The sequence below is a fragment of the Rhineura floridana genome, chromosome 12 (assembly GCF_030035675.1).
Source record: "Rhineura floridana isolate rRhiFlo1 chromosome 12, rRhiFlo1.hap2, whole genome shotgun sequence".
In the NCBI taxonomy this organism is placed as follows: Eukaryota; Metazoa; Chordata; class Lepidosauria; order Squamata; family Rhineuridae; genus Rhineura; species Rhineura floridana.
In genome coordinates, this window is record NC_084491.1 from 6,175,272 (window position 1) to 6,202,471 (window position 27,200).

Below are 27,200 nucleotides of genomic sequence, written 5' to 3' on the forward strand. Positions count from 1 at the left end.
TTGTTTCCCCCTGCCCTAGATAAGCCAGCTGGAAACGTGCTCCAACCTCTTTGTGTTCCTCTGCTCTCTTCTGAGCCCTTTGCTGAAGACCTTGGAGGGAGCCGCTGCCTTCCTCAGCGATTTGGAGCCCCATCAGCCAGGTATAAGCCCCACAGCTGCTCCCCTCCACCTGAGTGGCACCAGTGGCCTCGATTGTCTCTAGGAAGGTGCTCCCAGCATTAAAGTAGAGGCAGTTCATTGATCATCTGTCTTGCATGCAAAAGGCCCCAGGTTCTGTCCTCAGCATCTCCAGGTAGGGCTGGGAAGAGACCCATCCCTGCCTGAAATCCTGGAGAGCTGCTGCCAGTCAGTGTAGACAGTACTGAGCTAGATGGACCTCTGGTCTAACTCGGTAGAAGGCAGCTTCCTGTGTCTCCCAAGTGTGTTCTTGATCATGTGTCTCCAGAAGGTTTGAGTAGCTTTCTCTTTATACGAATACCTGTGGCTGCTGCCTGAAGAGACGAGCTTCTTCTGAAGAGCTCACCCATTAAAGTCTTTGGATTCATTTTGGCACACACAAAGCGACTGCTGCGTGGTAACTACGGATGGCTGGGAGGCCCCCCTGCTTTTTCGACGTTCACGTGTTCTTTCAGTTCTGTGAGAAGCCTCTTGGAGGCTGACTTGTGAATAAGACCGTGCCCAAACTGGGAGAGACCAGCAATGCCCCATTTCCCTAGAGCAGTATTTCCAGCCTGGTGCCCTCCAGATGCTGTGGGCATCTCTCAACAGTTCCAGCATCATACAGCTGGGCTGATGGCAGTTCTGGTCTGAAGCAGCTGCAGGGCACCAGGGTGGCGAAGGCTGCCCTGGAGCAATGCTTTTCATGCTTCCTGCCCTCAGAGGCCCCCTTCCTTGTCAGCTGGAGCCCCTGTGTGTGGCCAAAGATTCTGGGGTATGTTCTGATCTAGGGCTCTTTATGTCTCTGCATAGACTGTCCTAGAACATAACCCAGCTCTGGTTTTGTATTTGGCTCTGGTGGCGAGCGGACATGGACTTATGATCTTGCATGATAACACGTGTCGGCAGATTGTTGTTAGTTAAGCCCTGAACTGTTTCTTTGGGAGAGCTGCTGTTGCCAATCACGGGCCTCTCTTTCATCATCATTTTCTTTTTGTTTGTTGGCAAAATATGCTGAGACAGTGGGATTGGGCATGATTTTAATTTTTTTTTAAAAAAAACCCGAATGAAATATATTGTTGAATTTCCTTCTGCCTCTTTGATGCAGCATCCCACCCTGCAGGTTCATATTTAGACTGTGACTTGCTGTGTCCCTTAGATATTTGTCATGGTATTAGAGACCCCCCCCCTCCTCCAGATGCTAAAGGTGTGGCTGAGGCTGGTCTTCTGCTTGGAGGTTGATCACCCCTTCCCTCCTTCTTTGTGTCCTTCTCACTGCTTTCCCCCACAGAGTCCCAGTACTTGGAGAAGCTGTACCAGTTCTTGGCCAGGACAGCAAACGAGGACTCTTCCTTTGGTGAGTCCACAAGCCCAGAGCAGGTCAAGTAGCAACAGAATTAAAACGCGTAGACAGTGGAGACTGGTGGCTCCAATGGCAGCAGGGCAATGAATCCACTCCAGGTTTTAGTCTGAACTTCCAAGGAGCTGAAAGTATCTTGGAAGTTCGGGCTGAAACCTGGAGGCTACTGAGTGAGCCAATGGGAGAAACAAGATTCTAACTGAAGGCCTCATGATTTGAAGCTCAGCCTCTCAGCCACAGCAGTTCCGACGTGGCATTTCTTTGTTATTTTAGCAAGCATGACACATTATCCCTGGCTCTAGATGAGAAGCTTCTTTTTTTACAAGCCAACTTTGCCCCCTAGTGCTTGATATCGCTACCTCACAACAATTTCCCACCAACAGATCTGTCAGGAGACCCTTCTTTCCTCTCCCCCACAGAGCCTTCCCTTGCATTTTGTTTTTTATTTCAGAATGTGCCTGCAGAACTCTGACTGCCATCTCCGTCCGCATCTACAAGGAACTGGGGGTATGTTCCCGACCCTCCAGCCTGTGGACCCTTGGTCACACTCCGGAACCTCCCTTTCCACACCTGTGACAATCCAGTCTCGCTGCAAGCATCCCTCCTTCCCCAAATGGGTCCATATTGCCATATTCAGATCTTTCTGGAGATCATTTCCCTACCCGTTTTGTCTTGCAGCACTCCTGAGCATCTCAGAATCTTTGTTTTGTTTAAGGAGAGAGAGCAGTATCCTAGCCCTCATGGCCACAGTAAAAAAAAAGGGGGGGGGTTATTTCCAACATCCCTGTGTGCTCTCTGTGTTCCCCCAAGGTTCAAGGTCCTCATTGTCTGGATCCTGTTTGCCTCCTGTGGATCCACCCAGCAGTGGCCTGCTGATTGGAGAGTGTTGAATCAGGAGGCCTGGGTTCAACTTCGAGCCACACCACCAGCTCCCTGTGACTTTTTTCACATCTGTTATCCCCCTCACTCTTGGGGCCGGTGTCACAATATGCAAGCAGTTGTGGGGGTGACTGCACACAACACAACTATGTGGTCAGAGCTCTGTACTTTCACAGCCACCCCACGCAGTTTGGGTGCATTTTTAGTTTTAAAATCCAGTGGAGCAGCAGTTTCACTTTCGCAGGATTACTGAGGATGTAATAGAGCTCTAACTGTGTACCACTTAGGCATGTAGGGCCAGTGTTGGGGTTGGCATCCTCATGTGGAGGCCGAAAGGCCTGGAGCCCCCCCCCCCCCAGCAGCTTCTCGTGAACCTTTGCCTGCCTGCTGCCCTCCCCGTCTTGGTTAGTTTGCAGAACCACAAGGAAATGCCCCCCAGGTAGTCAGCTTTATAATTTGTTTCCATGCAGCTTGGCTCTGAGAGCAGAAATAGCCAATATTTGGGGGAAATAGCTATTTGTGAAAACAGCAGCCATCGTCGTCCTCTCTCCACAGTAATGTGTCAGACGACAAAATGTGCTACAGTGGCAGTGCCAAAATTTCCCCACCGAAGGAGGCCCTTGTTGTGTGTGCTTTCCACAGGGTATGGGATTGCTGAATTTCCTTCTGGTCTTAATTTCTTGCCCCAGGTGCTGAGTGAAGTACCAGGGCAAAGGGAGCCCCTTCTCTGCCTCTCCGAGACCTTCATTGCCAAAGAAAACCAAGAGAAGCTGAAGAAATTCATCCAGCAGTTTATCTACAGCTAGCCTCTCAAAGGTGCCTTGTGTGGCATTCCAAAAGGGTAGTTTCTGCTTCCTCGGACTGTGTGTTTTTGGGGGTGAGGGGGGAGTAATTAAAACATGCCACTGCATGTTCTCTCAAAAGTGTGATACTTGAAATCTGAGTTGTAAAGCGGCCTCTCATGTCAGGACTTTATCGGTATTGAGGCAGATTAGTAAATAAATAAAATCCATTCATATCCAGTTATTATGAGTGTAGTTTGTATGGATTTTGCTTTATTTGTATTGCAATTTTATTGCAATAAAGGGAGCCTTTTATAGCTGAAGGTATGGATAAAAGTAAATAATATCTTCCTCCTGGATTTTAACTATGCCTGGTTTCTTCTCTCATCATGAGATGCCTAGTGCAAGTCTTTGCCAACCTGTTAGCCCTTCCTCAATATTTTAAACTGTAAGACCCATTAGCTCCAGCATCTTATAGCACCAGGTTGGGAAAGGCCGTTCTAGAACTTCTCCTTAGTTTGCATAGTTAAACAAATGTTTATTCCCACAAACAAGACTTTGTTCCCACAACCAGAAAATGGAAAATAATGTTTGAGTGTTGAAAGTATGGTTGAAATACTGCTTCTTTGTGGTGGTAATATAGCTTCTTTTTTAAAAAAAACACAGTCTGCATAGCCAAGGCGAAAGAGCCTTGGTAGTTAGTAGGATAGTCAGTAAAAGGCATTTGTCATGGTACTCAGATGTTTCATGTAAGAGCCAGTTTGGGGATAAGTAACATCTCGAAACTCTGCATTTTTAGTGGTCTCTATTTGCAGATGTCACAAGGCTGTTTAAAAGGTAGTAAATGTTAAGCAGAGACTCACTTTTCCCCCTTGTAACATAGAAAGCTGCTTTGTATCATGTAAGACCATTGGTCCATCTCACTCAATACTGACTACACTGGCAGGCAGTGGCACTCTAGGATTTCAGGCAGGAGTCTCTCCCAGCCCTCCCTGGAGATGCTGGGGATTGAACCTGGGACCTTCTGCATGGAAAGCAGCTGCTCTACCACGGAGCGACGGCCTTGCTTTGAGTGAAAGCTCAAGCGCTCCACCGGTGCATGTTGCTAGTCACTTAAATGTGATTTTGGACATCTGCTAGTCAATGTTGACCAAAAAAGTAAAGAAATATCTATTGAAAGGTTGTCACATAGAGGAGGGCCAGGATCTCTTCTTGATCATCCCAGAGTGCAGGACACGGAATAATGGGCTCAAGTTGCAGGAAGCCAGATTTCGACTGGACATCAGGAAAGCCTTCCTAACTGTTAGAGCGGTATGGCAATGGAACCAATGACGTAGGGAGGTGGTGGGCTGTCCAACACTGGAGACATTCAAGAGGCAGCTGGACAGCCATCTGTTGGGAATGCTTTGATTTGGATTCCAGCATTGAGCACGGGGTTGGACTTGATGGCCTTATAGGCCCCTTCCAACTCTACTATTCTATGATTCTATGCTATATATTCCAAATCAATCTGAAATTGTCAGTATTCCAAGATTTGCCAAACTTTACACATTCTGTGGACTATATAGCAAGCCCTCTTCAGGCCGCCTCCCCCTCCCCTCCATTTCTCCACCCTGGTAGCCGGGAATCTTTTTTTTTTTTTGCCTTAATGACTTTCTTCAGGCAGAGATTCTACATTGTTGCTGAATCTGTAGAGAGAATTACAGAAGCTGCAACTTCCTCCACCAGTACCATGCTATGCGACGAAAAGCTGTATCTACACAACTTTTAAAGGCACCCTTCCTTGCCCAAGCTGTTGGTCAAGCACCTCCAAGCCCTTTCTGAGGAACCCCGACCGGCGGCTCGTGATTCAAAAATTCTGTGTTGTTGCTGTTCTTAAAGCAAAGTCGCATGACTAGTTAATCCAAACTCTCGATGAGTTCAATAATAGCTGCTTTATTCTGACAACAATCTGGAGAGTGGAGTAGGACTAAGGGGGAAAACACACACTCACCCTTTGTAGCATGTGTATAACCAGAGATGATAGATGATCTTCCTTTGGCAGAGGAAAGGGCAAGTCTTAATGCACACCCGTAAAATTCACTCAAGCCCTCTTTCTTCACTCCTCTTCATTGAGATACTGTTGGGAACTGGAGCTAGCTACTGAAGCAAGGTTTCTCGGGCTCTCTGTTCTTTTGACTCCTGAGAAGAGTAATCCCAAAGCGCTTCATTCCAGAATTTCCTTAATCTGTGCTTGTGATTGGAATCAGTTCTCAAGCAGTGCAACTTCAGCTGTGCAGGGCCAGATGAGCTGACTACCTGCTGAAGGGATGCAGCGGGACATCGTCAGGCCACCTTGTTTCGGATGGTTCCCAACTCATCGATCTCACACTGCACTTCATCTCCCCGCTGTGGAACAAGAGAATCACAGCAGCTCCCTGTTATACTTGGCACAAACACAGGAGACAGCAGCAGGCTTCAAGCTTCTGCAACCCCCCCCCTCCAAAGTTTGCGTTCCCCAAATGTGGCAAAACTTTTACAGATCAAAGTAGCATTCAGTGTATCATGAACTTGCAGATTAAGAGTGACAAAAAGTTCATGTTACAAAAAAGCAAAGCCTTTGGGTATGAATACATTTTCTTCTAAAAAACAGCATTTTCATTTTAGTTTATGTGGGTCTACAGACATTAAACAAAAGCACCTACAGTGATGACTGTCCTCCCTGAATGGTGTTGCTCACTGCCACTGCTACTGCAGCATTCATGTGGCGTTCTAGGATGGAGGGCACACTGTCTTGTTAAGGGTGCTTCAGGAAAACCTGCCAGGTGTTTTCATTTCAAGGGAGATGCTAAGGCTGTACTCCTGAGCACACTTTCTAGAGAACAAGCCCCCTTTGCAGCCAGTGAGGCTTCCTTCGGAGGAAACATGCTAAAGGCTGTCCTGCACACATTTCTGGGCAGAGAGCACATGAGATCAAACCTCTCTGCCTTCTGGGCAGTCTTTTCTGTTGTCTGTTCTTTTTCAAGGCTAACAGAGGAGAGGTACTGTGGATTGACTGAATAGCCCGCCAGGGAACTGCCAAGCCCAGCAGGCACTGAGGCCGGCTGCTTCCTAACACTGTCCAGCTTCAGAACAGCCCTAACCTGAGCATGCTGGGACACAACAGGTCATCTGTGTTATGGCTCACTGCCGCTGCTTCAATCAATCAATCAAATATGTTTATTGTGCTAGCCAAAGGCCATGACAAATAGCTTAAAAACATTAAAATTAAATATAAACAGAAACATACAGAATATACATATTGTATCAGAATATAACAAGGAATCAACAAGCTGCTTGTGGAGAGGCAACCAGCCCTGGTGCAGAGAACCGCTGCCATTTAGCACAGGCCAGAAGGGAGGAAGCCTGCAGTCAGCACTGGGGACGAGGAATCTGCTTTACTCAGTCATGCTATTGGCCTATCTAGCCCAGTTTTGTCGACACCGACTGGCAGCAGCTCTCCAGGCACTTGGGCAGATGTCTTTCCTGGAGAAGCCAGGGATCAAATCTGGGAATTTTGGTAGGCAAAACATGTCTTGGTCCATGGCTGAGCTAAGGCCCTGCCTAGGTCCATTTTGGTATTCCAGAACTCTCACATATTTTATCTACTGTCTGTGTGTGCTCCAGCTGGTCTAGCACAGTGGGGAGGACAGCCTGGCTGGGAGTCCAGAGTCTGTGAGTTCAAATCCCCGCTCGTGTCTCCTGGGTGTAAAGGGCCAGCTAAAGATCACCCCCAAAGTGAGTGGCTCAGGGGTTACGTGCCCTGCCACCTGTGCAGTCGTGGGCAAGCTGCAGAGTCCCAAGGAGATCAGTTGCCCCCCAGCTGGCAGTTGCTGACAAGGAAAGGGCTGGCTTGTGCAGCTGTGGCAAGCTCAACAGGCCCAGCCAGCTGGAGAGGACTAGCCTCAGACCCCCTCTGAGTACTGCTTACCATGAAACCCCTATTCATAGGGTAGCCATAAGGCAGGATTGACTTGAAGGCAGCCCATTTCCATTTTCAGTGACAGCCCCAAGAAATTGTTATGGCTACTATCCCTGATTGAAGACAGTAAAGGGGAGTGCAGTAATAAGGGAGGAAGCTGGTGGGAGGCCCAAGGTGAAATGTGAAAGGGCTCACCCAGCCCCCAAATGTGGCAAAACTTTTACAGATCAAAGTAGCATTGTGTATCATGAACTTGCAGATTAAGAGTGACGAAAAGTTCATGTTACAAAAAACCAAAGCAAAGCATTTGGCTCACCCAGCTCCCATAATGTATGCTTGTTATTGATACCCTAACCCCTCCCTGCTCCAAAACAGCCTTTTATTTAAGCTGCAATCCTAAAAGGGGGGGCAAAGATGGATAAAGTGCCACATCCAGTGCTCTGCTGGGCTCTTACCCGAAGAGAGGAAGTGAAGGCAGAGGAGTCCCCTGCATTCCTCAGTCCTTTTCTGTTGCTCCTGCATGCCCCCACCCCCCAATGCATTGATTTCCCTCTTACTGAGAATAGCAGTGGGGAAATCCACTTTGTGTGCTGCATAAGGAGAGCCCTGCAGCTGGATCAGGCCAGTGGCCCATCTAGCCCAGCATCGTGTTCACATAGTGGCCAACTAGATGCCTCTGGGAAGCTCCCAGCAGGCCCTGAGCACAGCGGCATCTCCCCACCTGCAGTCCCCAGCAAAGTGGCATCCCCAGGCATACTGCCTCCGACAGCGGAGGGAGAGCAAAGCTATTGTCACCTGAAGCCACTGAACAGCCTGATCCTCCATGAATTTGTCTCATCCTCTTTCAAATCCATCCAAGTTGGTGGCCATCACTGCCTCCTGTCCCATAGTGTAACTAAGTCCGATAGTTTTCTACGTGCTATGTGAAGGAGGACTTCCTTTAGTCTGCCCAGAATCTTCCCCCATTTAGTTTCCTTCCTTGTGTGGAGGTGTGTTGAGGGACCAGAAGGCACTTGATCCAAGCCTACACCTGATCTAACCCCCCCCCCCGACATACCCCCAAGGTGGCAGACACTGCTCCCCAACAATGCACAGGGGATGGGCAGGCGGATCTCTCTGTCCAAGGTCTGATGTCTCTCAGCCCTCAGAAGGTGACTTCCACTCCTTCCTATGTCTGTTGGGGGACCCTCCCAGAGGCCATCAGATTGCAAGCCAGGCAGATTATTATTGAAGCGCAGGGGGCTATAAATGCCAAAACGCCACAGAAAGGAAAACACTCGTGGCCCTGCCGTTGCTGCAGTCAAAGGGTTCAAACGAGGGAAAATGGCAGCAGAGCCTGCTTAATGGAACAGCGCTCACCTTGAGAAAGATGGGGGGCTTCCGGAAAACTCCGACACCCGGTGGAGTCCCCGTGAGGAAGACGTCTCCTGGGTACAGGGTGACAAATCTGCAAAATAAACCAGGCCAGTGCAGTTGGAGAAAGGGCTGCCAGAGTGGGTAACTTTGAAGCAACCTCAAACTGATTGCACCAGGCCTTATTGAAAGGCCTCGTGAGTGGCAAGGGTGGAGCCTCCAGCATGATGCCCCCTTTTCCTTCTTCTAGCCACAAGGGTCCCCAGCCAATGCACGTCCAGGTGAAGCGGAGTGACTATGAGGAGTAACACAGGAAGTTGCTTCATATCGAGTGAGATCCTCCATCTTGTCCAGTACTGTCGACACCAGGGGAAGCCCATGTAATGCTCTCCAGGTCTGTATTAGTATTAGTTTATTTTGTTGTTGTTGTTGTTATGTGCCTTCAAGTCAATTATGACTTATAGCGACCCTATGAATCAGTGACCTCCAAGAGCATCTGTCGTGAACCGCCCTGTTCAGATCTTGTAAGTTCAGGGCTGTGGCTTCCTTTAAGGAATCAATCCATCTCTTGTTTGGCCTTCCTCTTTTTCTACTCCCTTCTGTTTTTCCCAGCATTATTGTCTTTTCTAGTGAATCATGTCTTCTCATTAAGTGTCCAAAGTACAATAATCTCAGTTTCATCATTTTAGCTTCTAGTGACAGTTTTGGTTTAATTTGTTCTAACACCCAATTTTTATTTATTTATAAAGCAGTTTATTTATTGTTAAATTTCTATCCTGCCCTTCCAGGAGGAGACTAAGGAGGCAAACAAGCAATAAAACACTAAAAACATCTTAAAAACAAACATCTAAAAAAAATCTTAAAAAAAATATCTAAAAACACAATAAAAAGCAATTCCAACACAGATGTAGACTGGGATAAGGACTCTATTTAAAAGGCTTGTTGAAAGAGGAAGGTCTTCAGTAGGTGCCAAAAAGATAACAGACATGGTGCCTGCCTAATATTTAAGGGGAGGGAATTCCAAAGTGTCAGCCTCACAGCACTAAAGACCAGCTTCCTATTTTGTGCGGAACGGACCTCCTGATAAGATGATATCTGCAGGAAGCCCTCACCTGCAGAGCACAGTGATTGACTGGGTATATAAGGGATAAGACGGTCTTCCAGGTGTTGTTGGACTACCCATCATCCTTGACCACTGGCCATGATGGCTGGAGCAGACAGAAGTTGGAGCTCAACAACAGTCTGAGGGGGACCATGTTGGCTACTCCAGTCTACTCTTAGGCCACGTTCACACCAGACATTTACTTTTATTCCACTTCAATCATGGCTTCCCCCAAAGAATCCTGGGAAGTGTGGTTTGTGAGGGGTGCTGAGAGTTGTTAGGAGACCCCCTGTTCCCCTCACAGAGCTACAGTTTGTCAGAATGGTTTAACAGTCATTTCCTCTCCCCAAAAAACTCAGAATAGTAGCTCTGTGAGGGGAACACGAGTCTTCTAACAGCTTTCAGCACCCTTCACACACTACACTTCCCAGGATTCCTTTGGGGAATCCATGACTGTCTCTAGTGGAATAAATGTCTGGTGTGAATGGGGCCTTACTGTCAGCTGCTCTTCAAGGTTTCAGATGGATTGAAAGCGAGGCCATCATGCAAACCAAATGCTCTAGCACTGAGCTATGGCCTTTTTCAAGAGGCAGCACTTGGCTACCAAAATGCTGTCCCCCTCGAACATACAAATACTGCTTCACAGTATGTTCTGCACCCCCCCCCCGAGGACAGGGTTTATGAGAAAGAGAGGTTCCTACCAAAGAGGAAAGGCCATGGCAAAGCAGGGCAGGGGGCCGGGCAGCCTTCCCCAGCTAACAGCAAGGACATCCCTCTGACATTTTAGATAATTCAGGAGCGTTACTGATTTGCAGGGTTCGAATCCCCACACAGCCATGAAGCTCACTGGGTGACCTTGGGCCAGTCACTGCCGCTCAGCCTCATGAAAACTGTATTCAGAGGGTTGCCATAAGTCGGAATTGACTTGAAGGCAGTACATTTACATATTGATTTGCCGAACTAGGCTGCCCCATCTTGCATACAATGCTGCTTTTAAATCCCTTTATAGTGGCTGGACTGGAAAATAGATGAACCAGGAGGCCAATCCAAGGCCAGCTGTTGCCCAGGAGGAGCAGCACCCGAGATGAGGACGTTTTGCATAATCATCATCCTCTCTTCCCCTCTCTCTCTCTCACACTCACAACCTTATACTGCTGTTTTCTGTTTTAAATCTAATTTGCTCCTGTAGTTTTCTCCTACCGTTGGAGGCCTGTTGGCGGTGAAAAGCAGGATATATACATACGGTAAATACATACATACCAGCAATCTGCACCCAAGCCATTTAAATTCTGCGCCAAAACCCGTCCCCCACCCCGAATTCTGCAACCTGTGTAAATGTATTCCGACAATGGATCTGCCCATATCATGGGCAGGGGAAACTCCCTTGGAGGGCATCAAATCCCCACCCCCAGCCACTTGCAAACTTACTCGGCTCCTTCTCTGGTAGTGGCAATAGCCTAGTGGGAGGAACACCCTTTAATCATCAAAGAGACCACCTTGAATTGGGCCAGGAACTTGACCGCCAGCCAGCGCACACAATGGTTAGCCACAGTTGGCTTGTGGAGCCATGCTGCAGCGTGGACAACTTTCTACAAATCTGTACAAAGATGAAGAGCAGATGGACAGAGGGAGGGAGAGCACTTACTGGGAGACCCACGCGACAAGCGCCTCCGTTTTGAAGATCATCTGGTTGGTGCTGCCATTCTGGACAAGCTCCCCATTCACTCGGCAGCGGATCCCCAGATTGTGAGGGTCTGCAGGTAGCAATGAGAGCAATGTGAAATCGCTTACAAAAGGGAACATACAACACTTTTGAAAAGGAGAGCCCTGCACCTCTTAGATTTCCTTCTAGACACCCAGTAGGTTATCCGATGTCCATCTAGTTCAGGATTGTTTGCACTGACTGGCAGCAGCTCTCCAGGTTTTCAGACACAGGTCTCTCCCAGCCCTACCTAGAGACACCACTGAGGATTGGACCAGGGACCTTCTGTAGGCAAAGCAGATTCTCTACCACTAAGCTATAGCCACTTTCCTATAAAGCTGTTCTGGCTTTGCCCGTACCAAGATATTCTGCGCTTAAAATCAAGAACGAACCTTGCAATCCTGCAGTCCCCTGGACACTTAATATTTTACATAATGGGCATCTTAACCACACTGATCTTACTGCAAGCACCTTAGAAGTCCCTGGCTGCTGTCCAGTTGTAACCATGTTAACTGCTAGTGGGTCCAGTTGCGGATTCCCATGACAACATGCCCTTCACATCAGACAGATGCATCCAGCTTAACAAAGCTGGAGGGCAGTCATCACAGATGACCTGTGCATCCAAAAGGACACTGTCAGCAACAGGCACAGGAAGTTGCAGATACTCATAGACCCTTCTTACTGGATTGGGGCAATGTGCAAATGTGCCCTTAAAAGAAGGCAAAGATCAGCAACTTGGTACAGGACCACTAAACTGCCGGATGATACTTCTCGATGTACCGTTTATTCTCCCAAGGTTTGGCTGTTATCTCTCACTTTCTACTGCAATCATCCATCACTTTTCCAACTTCAAAAAGTCCAATAAGAAAAGTGATGGAAAATTGCACGGGAAAGTGCAAGATAACAGCCACTAGCTGGCAATGGTGTGAACCTATCAGGATGAAGGCTCAGTAAACAATTGTTGTGTAACCTCTGCACAAGTTTTGTGCTTTCGTATGAGCATGAATGCTGAAGAAACAGCAGGTCTGGAAAACCCCCCCCCCCAAAAAAAGGTTTGCCCTAGCAGCTGATTTGATGAATCTGTGATGCCATCTCTGACCTGCGTTCCCTGTACCACGTCAGCAGTTTTAAGGTTTCCCTGCATATATGTCAGCTCAACTGAGGACTTATTCAGACTCCGTGCAGGTGCAGGATGCACACATGAGCCTTGATGATTTATCATCTGTGCTTCTATTGTAAGGATATTCCACAGCACTCTAACCAAAAGATGCATCACTGCACATTAGGACACATCATAAGCTGTAGGGACAAGGAATCATGGCTGCGAGGACTGGTGGGCTGGGGAGGGCCCTGGAAGGCAGGAGCAACAGAGATGGCATCAGGCTTAAGGGCTTGGACAGAGAGCCTTGGTGAGCCTCAGGTGACCCACAGGCTGGCCAAAAGGGTGCTAGGTTCCGTAATAATTATTCAGGAGCAGCTGGGAGCCTCTGCTGACTGGGAGGCCAAGAGAAAGGGGGACTTGCAGTTTCCAAACCTGATACAGAATCCTTGGTGATGAGGGCTGGTCCCAGTGGGCAGAAGGTGTCAAAGGTTTTCCCCAGAAGCCATTGCTTCCCATTCCTCTTCATCTGCCAGTCTCTGGCACTCACATCGTGAGCAACGGTAAACCCGGCAACATGGTCCATGGCATCCGACTCCTGGGGGAGAGAGGAGGAGGGCCTAACAACATTGCTGTGAGACTGGCGGTTCCGCAAGGGAGGGTTAATGGGTACTTCTTGTATTACTTTATTGTAAACTACAAGTTGCTGTGTTGTCACGGGAACTAACAGTTCAACCAGGGGTTCCTACACTGTGGACCACAGACCACTGGTGATTTACGAGCTTCATCCAGGCAATCTGCTGTGTGTCTTCATTAAATGTTCATTCTGTTTTCTAATTTATTTTTGGCCCGTTATTTCTTGTACTTTATTTTATTGTAACTTGAATTCCATGAATTGTAACACAATGAAATACAATATAAAAATAAAAAGCATTACAATACAATTAAATCATACAGCAACTAGCACATGGCAATTGGCTACAACAGGCAGAAAAATCACAGAGTGGTCTGCCAACATCCTCAGCAATTTTCAATGGCCTGCAGTGGAAAATGTTTGGGACCCACCAAGTCAAACCATTTCCCTCAAGTCACCTCACCAGGCCAGTCACTGCCCCTTATCGTAACCAACTTCACAGGGAATTCAAAGATGGGGAACTGAGTTTTTTGACTCTGGCCTGCAAGATCGATGCTAGTCCTGCCTAAGGACAAGCATGATGCGGTGGGGGCATTGCACACTCAGGCCTTTGGAAAACAGTCTTGGGAGGTGCTCCACAGCTGCGCAGGGAGAGATGCCCAACTCTTCCCTTGCAGGGGGAAGGGCTGTCTGTTTGAGCTGACAGGAGATGCCTTCAAATCACTCCTCAAAACCATCTTCTTCACATGACACTCCAGTCCACATCCCCAGGAGCAGCCTTTGCCAAGCCGGTGCCCTCCAGATGTTTTGGACTGCAATTCCCACCAGGAGTTGCAGTCAAAAACATCTGGAGAGCATCAGCTTGGCGACGGCTGCCCAAAAGAGACACCTCAGTACACATCCGCCACTGCTTTCCTCAATCATATTGCGTTTTTTCCCCCTCTCTGCTCTTTGATTCAATTGTTTCCCACCCCAACTTCCTTTAGATTGCATGCTCTTCACAGGCAGGGACCTGTCTTTTTAAAAAATTTATGGAACTCTGCAAAGCATCCAGGGCAAGGACAGTACTAAGCAACATCACCACAGCATTTTGCCAGTTTGGGCTGCAATCCTATGCCAACTTACTTGGGAGTCCACCCCACTGAACTCCGTGGAACTTGATTCCGAGGAGATGTGTAGGCCTGCACTGTTAAATCTTGCCGCTCCCTATTCTACATACCTGGGAAAAGGCGAGTGACAAGATCAAAACAACCCTGCAGACATCAACGAGATGCAAAGGCAGTTCCCAGCAGCCCACCACTGACTTTGGGGTTACCTGGATGCGTTTTCCTTTCTTTCCAATGATGAAGGCCAACTCCACTTCCCAGTCCACTTCCTAGAAGAGGGAACAAGCAAGGCCGAACTTCAGTCTTGGCGCCTGACAGACCATCACTGGACTAGCAAGGCCCTCGAGATGGGGACACTGGAATCTGCCTTAGACCAAATCAGACCACTGGCCTCTCTAGCTCAGTGCTGCCTACTCTGACTGGCAGTGGCAGTCCAGGGTTTCAGGCAGAGGGCATCTCCAGCCCTAATGGCCTGGAGATACCTGGGATCTTCTGCTAGCAAAACAGATGGAAACATAGGCAGCTGTGCAATGTCACCAATCAGACCACTGGTCCATTTAGCTGTGTCGGTGACACTCGACTAGCAGAGGTTCTCCAGGGAGTCTTTTTCCAGCCCTCCCAGGATTGAACCTGGGACCTTCTGCATGCAAAGCAGATGTTCTACCACGGAGCTACAGCCCTTCCCCAAGTGTCTCATGCTGCCTTCTGGAGAGCATCCATGGCTCTTCTCTCAATTGCTGGGAATCGCAAGTGGGGAGAGTGGTGGTGTGCTCAAATCCTGCTGGCCGGCTTCCCATTGGGGCATCTGGTTGCAGGCCTGTGGAGTCGGAAGCAATTTTGGGTGGAGTCGGAGTCGGTAGAAATGTACCGACTCCGACTTCAAAATAAAATTAATAATATTAATATTAATAAATTAATATACATTTGCCATTTATGAAGGAGTCGGACAGTAGAAAAATAGAGGAGTCGGAGTCAAAGCTTTAATGCACCGACTCCACAGCCCTGTCTGGTTGGCCCCTGTGAGAAAAGAGTGCTGGACTAGACATGCCTTTGGCCTGATGCAGCAGGTGCCTTCTTATGTTCACCAGACCAGAGAACTTGCTGAAAAATAAAACGAACAGATGCTACCTTTGAATCAGGGGAAGGAACATCCTTACAGACAGCCAAGACCACTGCTGGTCAACACTATCTGCATTTTTAAGGCAACCATGGAAATGTGCTGGCATAATAAATGGTAGGAATCTCAACAGAGGGGTCCACATTTGGTTCTGCATATGCAGGTCTCTGCATTTTCTGCACTGCAAACAGTGAAAACCCTCCAAATTCTAATCTGCCTCCGGAGTAAGTTTTGTAGAGTAAGCAAATTGCAACAGGCTGGATTATTCTGCGCGGTTTGTTTCCATGGGTCCACGTTATTCAAATAAATATTAAGAAGCCAGGGGTGGAAGGAGATGGGTTCCTTGCACAGACAGACATATTTTCCAGAGCACCAAAACGCTGTGACTACTGGAAATTTTGTGCAGTCATTCCTGGTGGCTGAGATTTCACTAAACACCACCCATGCTCTCCCAAGCTTTTCTCCGCCATCTTATGGACTAGAAACTTATCATTATCATTTTTAGTACAAGTAGAAATTCCATGGTTGCTTTTTGGGCATGCAGTGCATCTGAGCGTGTGTACATGCGCACAGAGCGAGAGCACTTTGGGTGTCCAGAAGCCAAGAGGAGGGAGTCATCCCAACTTCTGCCTGTCTGGCTTGCTCCATATGAACTAGGAGCCCGCCGGTGCCTGGCCTAAGCCTTCAGCATGGGGATGGGGATCCATAAGCCCATGGGCCAGTGCTGGCCTACAGTGCACCCCTATTTGGTCCACAGCCTCTCCTCCTCGGTGTTACCGCCTCCTCTTTTCCTCTGAGCAAGCTTTCAGCCAAAGGAACAGCCAGAGGTAGAGCAGGGCTCTCCCTCCCTCCTCTGGCAGTTTGGCTTCTGGGCTGGCTGCGTCGCAAGAGGCGTCCCCTCCTCCCCGCCCAGCACAGAAGCAGACTCAGACTGTTCGGTCCCTCCTCTAGCAGCCTACTGCGGCTTCTCTGCCAGACTTAAGCCCATCAGAAGTCTAGGCTATGGAAGGAAGGATAAAGGCAGCGTCCTTCAGCCTTGGCTCCCCAGGGGTTGTTGGGCTACAGCTCCCGTCATCCCTTGGCCACTGACTAAGCTGGGTAGCCAACCTGTGGCCCTCCAGATGTTCTTGGACCCCAACTCCCATCAGCCCCAGACAGTATGGCCAATGGTTACAGATGCTAGGAATCCAAAATATCTGGAGGACCAAAGGTTGGTTACCTCTGGATGGCGCCCAACGGAATGTGGCCCAAACGGCACTGGCTTGCAGGTCACTTCCTGCTTCTTAGAGCATTGATCCCCAACCAGCAGGAGGAGGAGCCTGGAAAGGCAGCCATACTGACATTGCTCTCTGCTGGGTGGACGATGTCATCGTAGGGGCCCACGATGGAGCTGGAGAACTTGCTGAAGATGATCGGCTCTGTGGGGATCTTCACATTCTGCTCCAGGCAATGATCCACATAGTTCATCCCAACGCAGATCACCTTATCTGGGTTTGTGATGGGAGCCAACAGGGTCACTTTGGATCGGGGCAGGACATGTTGGCCAGACTCCTGTGCTCTGTGGACAGAACGGGGGCACAGACATCCTCAGAAGGGACCTGAGGCAGCATCATGCACGGCATCAGACAGAGAAAGAGAGAGATCGCTGTTGCTCGCGGGGCGTGGGCTGCTCATCCCCCTTTTGCTGCCGGCAAGCAGGTTTTGAAATGTCTTGCATTGCTTCAAAAGTCTGGCAAACCTTTTTCACTGAAACAGGCCGGCCCTGCTATTAGGCAGAGCGAGTCGGCTATCTCAGGCGGCAGATGCTGGGTGGCAGCCCACTGGCTATTCCTCCACAGCCCCCCCCAGCTGTAACCCTCTGTTAGAGGGTTTGCCAGCCTCTTTAGGTCTGTGGGCACATTTGGATTTTTGAGCAGAGGCGATGGTCACTTCTCTGCCAGCTCCCCTGGATCAGTGCACGCACGAACACAGTCTCCGCTTTGCGGGGAGAGGCTAGCGAGAAGACCGTGACTAAGGGAGGTTCAGTATGCTCACGCTCAGTTTCAGCAGGTGCGTACGCCCATGAGCATGTGGTTGAGCCAAACGCTTCTTGGAACAGGTGCATTTTGGAGGAGGATCTAGAGGAAGAGAGGGTGGAGCTGGAGCTACTGCGTAGAGTTCAGGGGCTCCAAGGGCACCAAGCAAGGGCAAGGAAACATGGTCAGCCCATCTGGGCAACCTTCCAGGGGCCACATGCCAGTAGGGGGCAGGGCCCAAGGCAACAGTGGGTGGAACAACGAATATAATTGTCACCTTTGTCCAACAGGCAAGTGTCTACATGCACTTACTTGAGCATCCCTCCTCCATCCAGGCAGGCAGGCAGGCCAGCCAAGCAAAAACACTCCAGGAGGGTGTGAAGTGAGGCCCAGAGAGGGGTGTGCCTGGGGAGAGTCCCAAGGGCCAGAGAGAGAAGCCTCATTTGGCTCCTGGGTTTGAGGCTTCCCATCCCTGGTGTTAAGGCTACAGCACTGCTTGTCTGGTGGCTCCATGTCAGTGGGGCAGTGGAATCTGCTCCGGGTGTTAGTCCAAACTTTCGAGAATTAAAGCTCTTTGAACGTTCAGACTAAAACCCGGAGCAGATTCCACTGCCACACTGACATGGAGCTGCCAGCCGCCACTACTTAACTCTTCACAGAAACATCCTCCCCCACCCTTCCACTCATCCTGAATGTCCCCCAAAATTCTGGTGGCCCTGAAACCCAGACCTTGGTCCTCTCCCCTTCCCCCCTGTGCCCTGCCTCTCTTCTGCGCCAGCCAGCCGCCAACCTGCCGCAGCGCCATAGACCCTCACGTACCTTTTAGCGACTGCTAAGGCCGCATCGCCTCCCTCAAGGAAGGCCCGCATGGTCGTGGGCAGAGAGGGATCGAAAGTGTTCAGGTCTATCACGTCGCCTCCATCTTCCTTCTCCAGCCCAATCCGGGGCTCCGCCACCAACTCCTTGGGGTGGAACTGGACCAGCCTCATGGCCCCACTCAGGTGGGAAGCCCCCCTGGATTCTAGTTTTCTCCAGCTGTGGCTCCCCAGCTGCACCTGGCTCAGCCTGAGACCCACCAGGAAGGCTCCTCGCAGGAGGGGCAGCATCCAAGCCTGCAGAGACAGAGAGAAAGCAGGTCAGAGAGAGTGGCCAACAATGCAAGGTGGGGATGGTTGATGGAGGAACAGCATCGGGCCCTCCAAGCCCCAAGTCGGGAGCCTCTGGCCCACAGGCCTACTTAGGCTCGCCAGCCCTCCCCATTTGGCCTGGCAGGTCATTTTGGCCCAAGCCATGCCCAAATCATGGGCGGGCCAAAAAAGGGGCTTGCAAGCACCATGGACCAGCTGATTCGCAGTGCCTGCAAGGCCTTTTGCAGCCCCAACTACCAGCCAATTGCCAGGGCTCTCTGTAAGCAGTGCCAGCCGGCAGATTGTTCGTGCCTGAAGGGCGCACCGAGCAGCTGAAGCCTCGACAGTTAGTTGGGAATGGCTGCACCAGGGAGCCAAGTTGCTTCCTAAGGAGAGGGAAGACTGCAGTGCCCCGCCCTGCCTTTGGGGGGGGGGAAGCTGCTCAAGAGGAACAGCACCACATCAGAGGCTGTGAAACATCTGTTGAGTCCAGAGCATCATTGTGCTTGGGAGAGAAGAGGAGGAATGCGGAAGGAGAAAAGGAAGAGTGGCATGCATTTCAGTTTTTTAAAAAAACCTTCCCCATTCACAGATATCCACTTCTGCACCTTTCAACAGTTTCTCTGCCTGTAGGAGGGGGCAACAAGGCCACCCAGTTTGGCTCCCATCCATTCTGCACTTTGTGCCTCTCCTAAAATCATCGCTTCCTTTTTGCTGACACAAAGGCGGCCACATTTCTCCTGCCTGGCGTTCTCTGCCTCAGAAGTTCTGATCAGACTACAATGACCTGCAACAAAACGTTGCTGCGTATCCTCACTGGCGGGTCTCCTGACAGACAGCCACACCTTTTCCCGGAATGCTAAAAGCCGTAAGGAGCTCAAGCAGGGCATTCCATTCCCAACCCATTTTCTGTTCATTATTATTATTTGCATTTATATCCCACCTTTCCTCCATGGTGGCCAAGGTGACATACATGGTTCTCCCCCTCCTCATTTAATCCCCACAACAACCCTCTGAGGTAGGTTAGGCTGAGAGGCAGCGACTGACCCAAGGTCACCCAGTGCAGTGAGCTTCATGGCTCAGTGGGGATTCGAACTCTGGTCTCCCGGGTCCAACAACCCATATCACAACACCACCCTGGCTCTTTTACTCGTCCAACTCAACACTCCACGGCTGCAGAGCCTGCTCAGTCCTCATTGGGTTGGGTTGGTTTTCTTTTGGGAAGGTTACCCTGTCCCCCCCCATTTTCTCTTTTAAAAGATGTTTTGTACTTCTGCAAACCCCAGGGCTCCCTTGAGCATGCTAATGCTTCCTTTTTTTTCTCCATGGCCCTGTCTCTCTCAGCACATCCAGAAAGAAAGGGGGGAAAGCCATGCATAGACTTTGCTTTTGCAGCTTTAATAGGACAAGCGTGAAATCATGCAATTCCACCACCTGCAGCCGGTGAACACTTTTGGCCATCTCATTTGTTCTTTGTGCAAACCATCGCCTAGGCCAGCCATCCCCTTTCTCAGGGGTGGGGAACCTTTTCAGGGCATTCCCTCATGCGGAGTCTGTTGGAAGTGGGGCAAGAGCAACTCCTGTTTTGTTCTTTTGTTTATGTTCCACAAGGGAGATACAGTTAGAGTCCTCCAGATGGATAGGCTTGATTACCTATACCTGTGATGCTCTGATTGACTTCCTTCCATCACTAGACTGATCCGTCTTAAGGAAAGGTTATCTGCCCCTCCTCCTTCCGCCCTTTCCCATCTTCTCTTCTTCGACTGTCCCAGAGAGAGGAGACACCTTTGTCTCTGCTCTCTCTCTCGTAGCCATGAGGGCAACTCCGAAGCCTGGGCGTTGCGCCTTCAACTTAGTTAGTTAGTTAGAACTAGGTATGCCTTTCTATCTACTATGTATTTCTATAAATAAAGTAGCTTTTCTTATTTTACTAAGTCTTAAGTCTCAATGATCCTAATGCAGGGTAAAAGCCTGCTTTCTTAGGTAAACGCACACACACGCTGGCACACTCACATTTCTAACAGCTGTTACTCTCTGCTTAACAAATATACACTACAACAGAGTCTTCCAGGGGCCATATGCCAGTGGTGGGCAGGCACAAAAGTGGGTGGAGAAACGGGTGACTTACCTTTGTACGGCAAGAGCTGGAGGCTTCTACACTCTCCCCACCCCACCTCACCTCTCCATCCAGACCAGCAAGAGGCATGATCACAGTTCGAGGACACATTCCAGCCAGAAAAGGCACTGGAGGATGGCACAGAGCAGGGGCATTGAGGGCTGCGCCCTGGGGTGCGGGAGGGGAGGCCTGGGAAGAATCCCAGAGGCTTGGAGAGCCGTATATAGCTCCCATGCCTGAGGTTCCCCAGCCCTGCCCTACCTGGTGCTTCCAGATGTGTTGGACTACAACTCCCAGCAGCCCCAGCCAAGCAGGGCCATATGACGCTGAGGCTGATGGGAACTGTAGTGCAAAGCATCAGGAGGGGAATCCATTTAGAGAAAGCTGATCTCCATTGTGAGATAAAGTTATCACTCTGAGAACGGATGGGAAGCACTTGGGAGCATTCGAAATGCTAAATATTCTTATTAAAAATATCTTTCAACTTGCTTTATTTTTTTACCTTGGATACAAATCCTTTTCAACAGTGGCAGTTCACACGTCCAGCTGAGAGGCAGGGAAGGCTGGAAAGGCGCCTGGGTGTGAAGAGAAGCCTGGGAAGAGAAAGATTTTGCTGGGAGACCAATGGCTGGAAACGATGTGCAAGACCCTGGGGAGGGAGGGTGGCAAGACAAAGTGCAGAGAAAGAAGAAGGTGGGCGTGCCAGTGAGCAGAGGCAACAGCAAAAGCAGCAGGGGCTCTGCAGAGATCCGATGGGCCCCGTCCTGCATCAGGAAGGTGCCCTACAGAGTAACCTTTGGGTGGGGAACCAAAAGGACAGCAGAAAAGCAAAGAAGGACTGTAAGTGCAGAATCTCTGCCTCACCCCAGGGATTCACTCATTAAACCTTCTAGCCTGGGCCTGCAGCCCTCACTTACCTCTCCCATCGCTGTGAATGCCGTGCACGCTTTGCTTGCATGCCTACCATCAACCAAGATGGTGGCAAGGGCATCAGCAATTCCACTACCTGCAGCCGGTGAGCACTTTTGGCCATCTCGTTTATTGTTTGTGCAAACCATCGCCTAGGCCAGCCATCCCCTTTCTCAGTTGATGGCAGACATGCGTGCACAGTGCACACCACATTCACAACAATGAAGAGGTAGGCGGGGTATGTGTGAGGGCTTATTGAAGCCTGCACTGTCTATATGGGGGAGGTACCTGGGAGCTCCCTCTCCTCACTCTGCGGCAGGGTCAGGAGCTGCCACTGCCGCAGACAGCAGAACAAGAGCGCTACCCTCCCACCCTAAGGAGGGGCCCTTAAGGGCCTCTCTGGACTGCAGGGGCATTCGGCCAGGGCACAACCTGGCCACCCTCTGGCGCCAGCCCTGTTTCCAGCAGCAAAAAGGAAGCAGGCAAATCTTGAAAGGTGCCATTGTTCCCGAAACCCCAACAAGATCTGTGTTATCATAGATTCTCTGGATACAAGGTAACACAATGTGCTGTGAAGTAAGCAAGCGGTGCAAAACCTTGGCCGTACCTGCTGCATTCTCCCTAGTCAAGGGCACAGCCTGACCTTGGGGAGAGGCCACAACTCAGCTGAAGAGAACTTCTGGGTCCCAGGTTCAACCTCTGCCATATTCAGGAAGGGCTGCAAAAGACTAACCTCCGCCTGGAACCCTACAGAGCTGCTGCTGGCCACTAACTTAAAGAAAGTAAGAGGAGCCTGGGGGCCCATGTGGTCCAGCATCCTGTTCTCACAGCGGCTAATCAGATGTCTCAGGGGGAAGCCCACAAGCAGGACTGGAGCCCCACAGCGCTCCACCCACTTGTGATTCCCAGCACATCGCACGTGGTTAAACTGGAATTCACCCCCACAAGAGGCAGTGATGGCCACCTACTTGAATGGTATTCAAAGGGGGTTAGGCAAATCCATGGCTTTCAGTGGCTACTAGCCACAATGGCTATGCCCTACCTCCACTGTTGGAGGTGGTATGGGTTGTAGCCAATGCTAGCGCACCTCAGAGTAGGCGCACTGGAGTTAATGGACATGACGAACTTAGGTCAGTTACTTTCAGTGGGTCTCCTCTGAGCAGACCTCAGTGGGACACAATCCTGTGCTTCTAAATACCAGTTGCTGAGATGCCCAAGTGGGGAGATGGTGCTGCTGCCGCCGCCGTGCTCGAGCCCTGCTTGCGGGCTTCCCACTGACGCTTCTGGCGGGCCACCGTGAGACCAGCGTGCTGGGGCCCCTTTGGCCTGATCCAACTGGAGGGGCCTTTCTTATGCGAGTCCCAGCAGGCAGGGCAATGCCCAGTCTAAAGCATGTTCCTACGGCTAAGGCCTCGGAGTGGCGCTTGATGGAGCTGGCAGGGCTCTCTCTTCCCCGTGGAGGCTGCCCCCTGGCTACGAACCCCTCGCCCTGAGACCCCAAGAAGGAGAGGCTGCAACCTCGAAACTTCCGCTCAGACCTGGCGGCAGCAGCCCTAGGCACGGATCTCAGCCTTGCAGGCTGCGGGGAAGAGGATCCAGTGCAAGCTGCTGCTGCACGGCTCTCTCCGGGCGGGCGCTGGAAGGAGGAAAAGGCGGCGGGCGGCTCCCCAGCGGCGCTGCCTGCCCAACAGCTGCTGCGGGCGGCTCCTGCCCTTCGCTCCCTGCAAACTTAGCGGCGCATCACTCTTTGCAAGGCGCGCGAACTACAGCTCCCAGGGAGCCCCGCGGCAGAGAGCGCTGCTGTCCAATCAGAGGCGGGGGTGAGGCTTCCTCTACGCCTCTCACTGGACGCAGAGATAAGAAAAATTGGAGAGACCCGAGCTCATTGTCCTAGTTTCACATGGAGAAGCCATTTCAAACAGCTCATAGTAAGACCTGCCCACTGGAGAAAATCGAGATTTTAAATAGCTGCTGTGATTGTTCGCTAGCGAGTCTTCATATTGCTAGATGGGTTAAAAAGACGCTTTACGACATCTCTGCAATGTAGCACAGCGTGTTCATTTTTATCCCGGTGTTTAGCAAAAGAGAGAGATAAAGAAAGCTCCCAGGCTTGTTTAAGTCTGATGGTACTTCCAGGTGAGACTGTTTAGGACTGCAGCCTTAACTGGATTAGGCCAGGGTTTCCTCGGTGTTATGTTGCGAGTGTCAGGACCAGGACCTAGTACTGACTCAAACTTGCGGGGGTCTAACTCTAACAACACTTTATGCAACACGTGTCTTCTGAATTGCCCTCTTCCCGTGTGGGCTGGGATGAGAATCCAGCACAACTGCTGCTCCACCCCCGTTTCAGGGCCGTGGATGCTTCCAGAAGATGTACTCATTTGCGAACGGGTCATTCAGATGCCACAAACTGGGCGCTGACAACAGAATTTGATCCCGATTAAAGAGGGGAGGATACGATCTTTTGTCAGCTGACATTTTGATGCCAATGACATTGCACCCAAACAAATCCCCAGATGGAAGCAGCCTATGACGAAGTGCAAACTTTGTAACTTCGGTATCAAACCAGCTTTTTTCTCCTTCCCCTGCACTGCTTAAGATCTGGCCTGATGAAGAGTTCTGGAGAAGCCAAAAGCTTGCCGACTGTTTCGTGACATTTTGGTTTGCTAACTAGTGCCCACATGGGGATCCCCCCCTCCCATGGGCCAGCGACGCCACTTCCTTGAGTCTACCACACATGCTCAAGTTCTGGTAAACATGAAAAGCTGCCACTGCCCTGGCTTTCCCACGGGCCCGGTGTTCTCGCTCCGTCCCACCTGAAGACCCTCTCTTCTGCATGGGAAGGCAAGAGGGCAACTGTGGCTAGATAGCTCCCCACGGCTACCATGGTACATAACGCTGAACTATTTGTCTTTTGCAAATGGGACACGGTTAATTAGGTACTTATCACGTCTGTACTTTGCTGCATTTCATTTCCTTTTGACCTCGCTGTTTGCAAACCCACCCCCAGCTCATGATGAAGTGGTTTGTAGTCCACAAAAGCCTGTGCCATAATAAATGGCTCAGATTTTAAGACAGCCTCCCTCAACCCGGTGTGGCTGTGCTGGCTGGAGCGGGTGGCAGTTGCGGTCCAAAAGAGTGGCGGCTGGTGCCCGCTGGGACTGGTAGGACGGGAGGCAGCGAGCCCAACAGCAGGGGGCACCAGAGCCAAGGGCGGCCAGAGCCGACTCATTTTAGTTTTGCCCCAATCCTACTCTCCGCTGAGATCTGCAAGTGCAACGTTTGAGACTGAGTAGAGGGAAGCTGACAGCCAGGGCCACCCCCTGGCCTGGGTGCAAGTAAGAAGGCAAGCAGGTGGGGCTGGCTCAGGGCAGACTCAGACTGGTGGGGCAGGGCCCCCCTTGCCCATATGGACCACCCTCCATTGGCCCAAAACCTCTGGAGGACACCAGCTTGGTGAAGGCTGCTTTAAGGTGTCATAAGACTCTTCGTTGGTCTTGCAAAATGAGGCTAACACAGCCACCACTCTATAATTAACGGTTCCTATCTCTGTGGTGCGACGCTTGGTATCATAGAGATAAACATTAGAGTGGAGTGGCACGCAGCCCTAAACTCAGGTTGCAAAGAAGCAGCCTCCATTTACCGCAAAGCACACCTAATAAAAGGAGAGCTGCTCTATTCTTATCCCGTCTATGAGTGTGGGGCCTATTTGCCTTCGCCAGCCCGCGTTCAACGTGTGGCCGTCCAGAGTCCCTCTCGACGGCTATAGACTCTTCAAGTCACCAGGACTACCTCTTGACGTTATTTCCCCGTGCCTCACGTCGGCACATGCGCACTGCTTGCCACAAAGTTTCCCCACAAACTGCAACTTCCAGCATGCACCTCTTTCTCGTTCTCGCGAGATATGATGCTTTCTTAGCAGATAGCCCGGGATATTAAAAGCGGGGACAGAAGGGGTGGTGGTTTCTCTATTTTAAAACTTTTTGTTTCGAGGGAGCTGAATTTGGAAGCCATTGAGACACCGGGGGGGGGGGAATGATACAAGGATATTGTGTTTGTGACCCTCCCCATTCCAATGTGCAATGTGTGTGTTATGTGCCTTCAAGTCGATTACGACTTGTGGCGACACTATGAATCAGTGACCTCCAAGAGCATCTGTCATGAACCACCCTGTTCAGATCTTGTAAGTTCAGGGCTGTGGCTTCCTTTATAGAATCAATCAATCTCTTGCTGGGTCTTCCTCTTTTTCTACTGTCTTCTGTTTTTCCCAGCATTATTGTCTTTTCTAGTGAATCATGTCTTCTCATGATGTGTCCAAAGTAGGATAACCTCAGTTTCATCATTTTAGCTTCTAGTGATAGTTCTGGTTTGATTTGTTCTAATACCCAATTATTTGCCTTTTTTGCAGTCCATGGTATCCGCAAAGCTCTTCTCCAACACCACATTTCAAATGAGTTGATTTTTCTCTTATCCGCCTTTTTCACTGTCCAACTTTCACATCCATACACAGAGATCGGGAATACCATGGTCTGAATGATCCTGACTTTAGTGTTCAGTGATACATCTTTACATTTGAGGACCTTTTCTAGTTCTCTCACAGCTGCCCTCCCCAATCCTAGCCTTCTTCTCATTTCTTGACTATTGTCTCCATTTTGGTTAATGATTGTGCCGAGGTATTGATAATCCTTGACAAGTTCAGTGTCTTCATTGTCAACTGTAAAGTTGCATAAATCTTCTGTTGCCATTACTTTAGTCTTTTTGACGTTCAGCTGTAGTCCTGCTTTTGTGCTTTCCTCTTTAACTTTCATCAGCATTTGTTTCAAATCATTACTAGTTTCTGCTAGTAGTATGGTATCATCTGCATATCTTAAATTATTGATATTTCTCCCTCCAGTTTTCACACTTCCTTCATCTTGGTCCAATCCCGCTTTCTGTATGATATGTTCTGCATATAGATTAAACAAATAGGATGATAAAATATACCCATCTCACACCATTTCTGATGGGGAACCATTCGGTTTTTCCATATTCTGTCCTTAACAGTAGCTTCTGAGGTTGCGCATCAGGACAATCAGATGCTGAGGCACCCCCATTTCTTTTAAAGCATTCCATAGTTTTTCAGGATCTACAGAATCAAAGGCGTTGCTGTAATCTATTAACCACAGGTGACTTTCTTCCGAAATTCCCAATGTGCAATAAGTGGATGTTAACAGCAGACTCCCCTGCAGAGGTATTGTAAGCCTCTCTTTCTCAACCTCAGTGCCCCCACCCCAAAATATGGAGATAACAACAACAAGCTATGTCCAGTCCACAATATAAGTACGACACAGACAGCCACGTGGCCTACTCAACCCTTTTGCACTATGGGGGGAACATTAATATTGGACACTATTTCTCCCTGCCTAGTTCAGAAAGTATTTGCGGGGCATTGGTTAAGGAATTAAACACAAACAAAACACCCCCTTCAAAGACATCTCTGCCCTTGCACAAGAATACTGGAATTAGAAAAAGCAGGCACTCCTGTGTTTGCTTCTGCAATAGCCAATGAAGTTTTGGAGCTGGAGTCTTCCATTGTCTCCACTGAGCAGCTGTGGCTTGTACCATTCTAAAATAAAATCAAAATAACCAGGAAACTGGTCTGCAGACAAATGAAAGGAACTGTCTGTCCATTGGGGCAAATGCTGTTTTTGATTGCCATCGACAACATTTTCTGACACTTTGCATTAAACATTAAAATGTTGCATGAAATTAACCAGTTCTAGACGGTGACTTAAAGTTACACCTGCAACGTTTGCAACAATGT

General features: G+C 49.8%; 2 protein-coding genes across 7 annotated transcripts in view; one reads left to right on the plus strand and one right to left on the minus strand.

Annotated features, from left to right (window-relative positions):
• GPAT2 (glycerol-3-phosphate acyltransferase 2, mitochondrial) overlaps positions 1 to 3,476 on the plus strand; it is a 96,425-nt gene extending 92,949 nt beyond the window's left edge. For all 4 annotated transcript variants that reach the window (XM_061593454.1, XM_061593452.1, XM_061593451.1 and 1 more), the window contains exons 19-22: positions 20 to 140; positions 1,448 to 1,513; positions 1,968 to 2,023; positions 3,085 to 3,476. In XM_061593454.1, coding sequence (XP_061449438.1) covers positions 20 to 140; positions 1,448 to 1,513; positions 1,968 to 2,023; positions 3,085 to 3,201 — 360 coding nt within the window. In that variant the 3' untranslated portion in view covers positions 3,202 to 3,476. The remainder of the gene's footprint in view (positions 1 to 19; positions 141 to 1,447; positions 1,514 to 1,967; positions 2,024 to 3,084) is intronic.
• A 1,620-nt stretch (positions 3,477 to 5,096) lies between these two features.
• On the minus strand, positions 5,097 to 23,191 carry LOC133368524 (fumarylacetoacetate hydrolase domain-containing protein 2). 3 transcript variants are annotated; one of them, XM_061592830.1, is made up of 9 exons: positions 22,936 to 23,190; positions 20,991 to 21,081; positions 18,065 to 18,357; positions 16,572 to 16,788; positions 14,323 to 14,382; positions 12,809 to 12,971; positions 11,218 to 11,326; positions 8,477 to 8,564; positions 5,097 to 5,565 (listed from the first exon to the last, which is right to left on the minus strand). In XM_061592830.1, exons 3-9 carry the CDS (start codon positions 18,349 to 18,351, stop codon positions 5,503 to 5,505), a joined length of 987 nt encoding a protein of 328 aa, XP_061448814.1. In that variant the 5' UTR covers positions 18,352 to 18,357; positions 20,991 to 21,081; positions 22,936 to 23,190; the 3' UTR covers positions 5,097 to 5,502. The 3 variants fall into 3 exon arrangements, with proteins under 3 accessions (XP_061448814.1, XP_061448815.1, XP_061448816.1); XM_061592831.1 differs by having other exon boundaries at positions 22,916 to 23,190; XM_061592832.1 differs by lacking the exon at positions 20,991 to 21,081 and having other exon boundaries at positions 22,936 to 23,191.
• Between the last annotated feature and the right edge of the window lie 4,009 nt (positions 23,192 to 27,200).

What these genes read in the sequence shown, in the direction of transcription:
- LOC133368524 (XM_061592832.1), bottom strand. Translation starts at nt 18,351, where the DNA reads ATGCTGCCCCTCCTGCGAGGAGCCTTCCTGGTGGGTCTCAGGCTGAGC. An exon ending in AGAAAGGAAAACGCATCCAG is followed by an intron (nt 12,972 to 14,322) that starts GTAACCCCAAAG and finishes TCTCTCCCCCAG; the next exon opens with GAGTCGGATGCCATGGACCA. An exon ending in CACCAAGGATTCTGTATCAG is followed by an intron (nt 11,327 to 12,808) that starts GTTTGGAAACTG and finishes TGCTACCTGCAG; the next exon opens with ACCCTCACAATCTGGGGATC.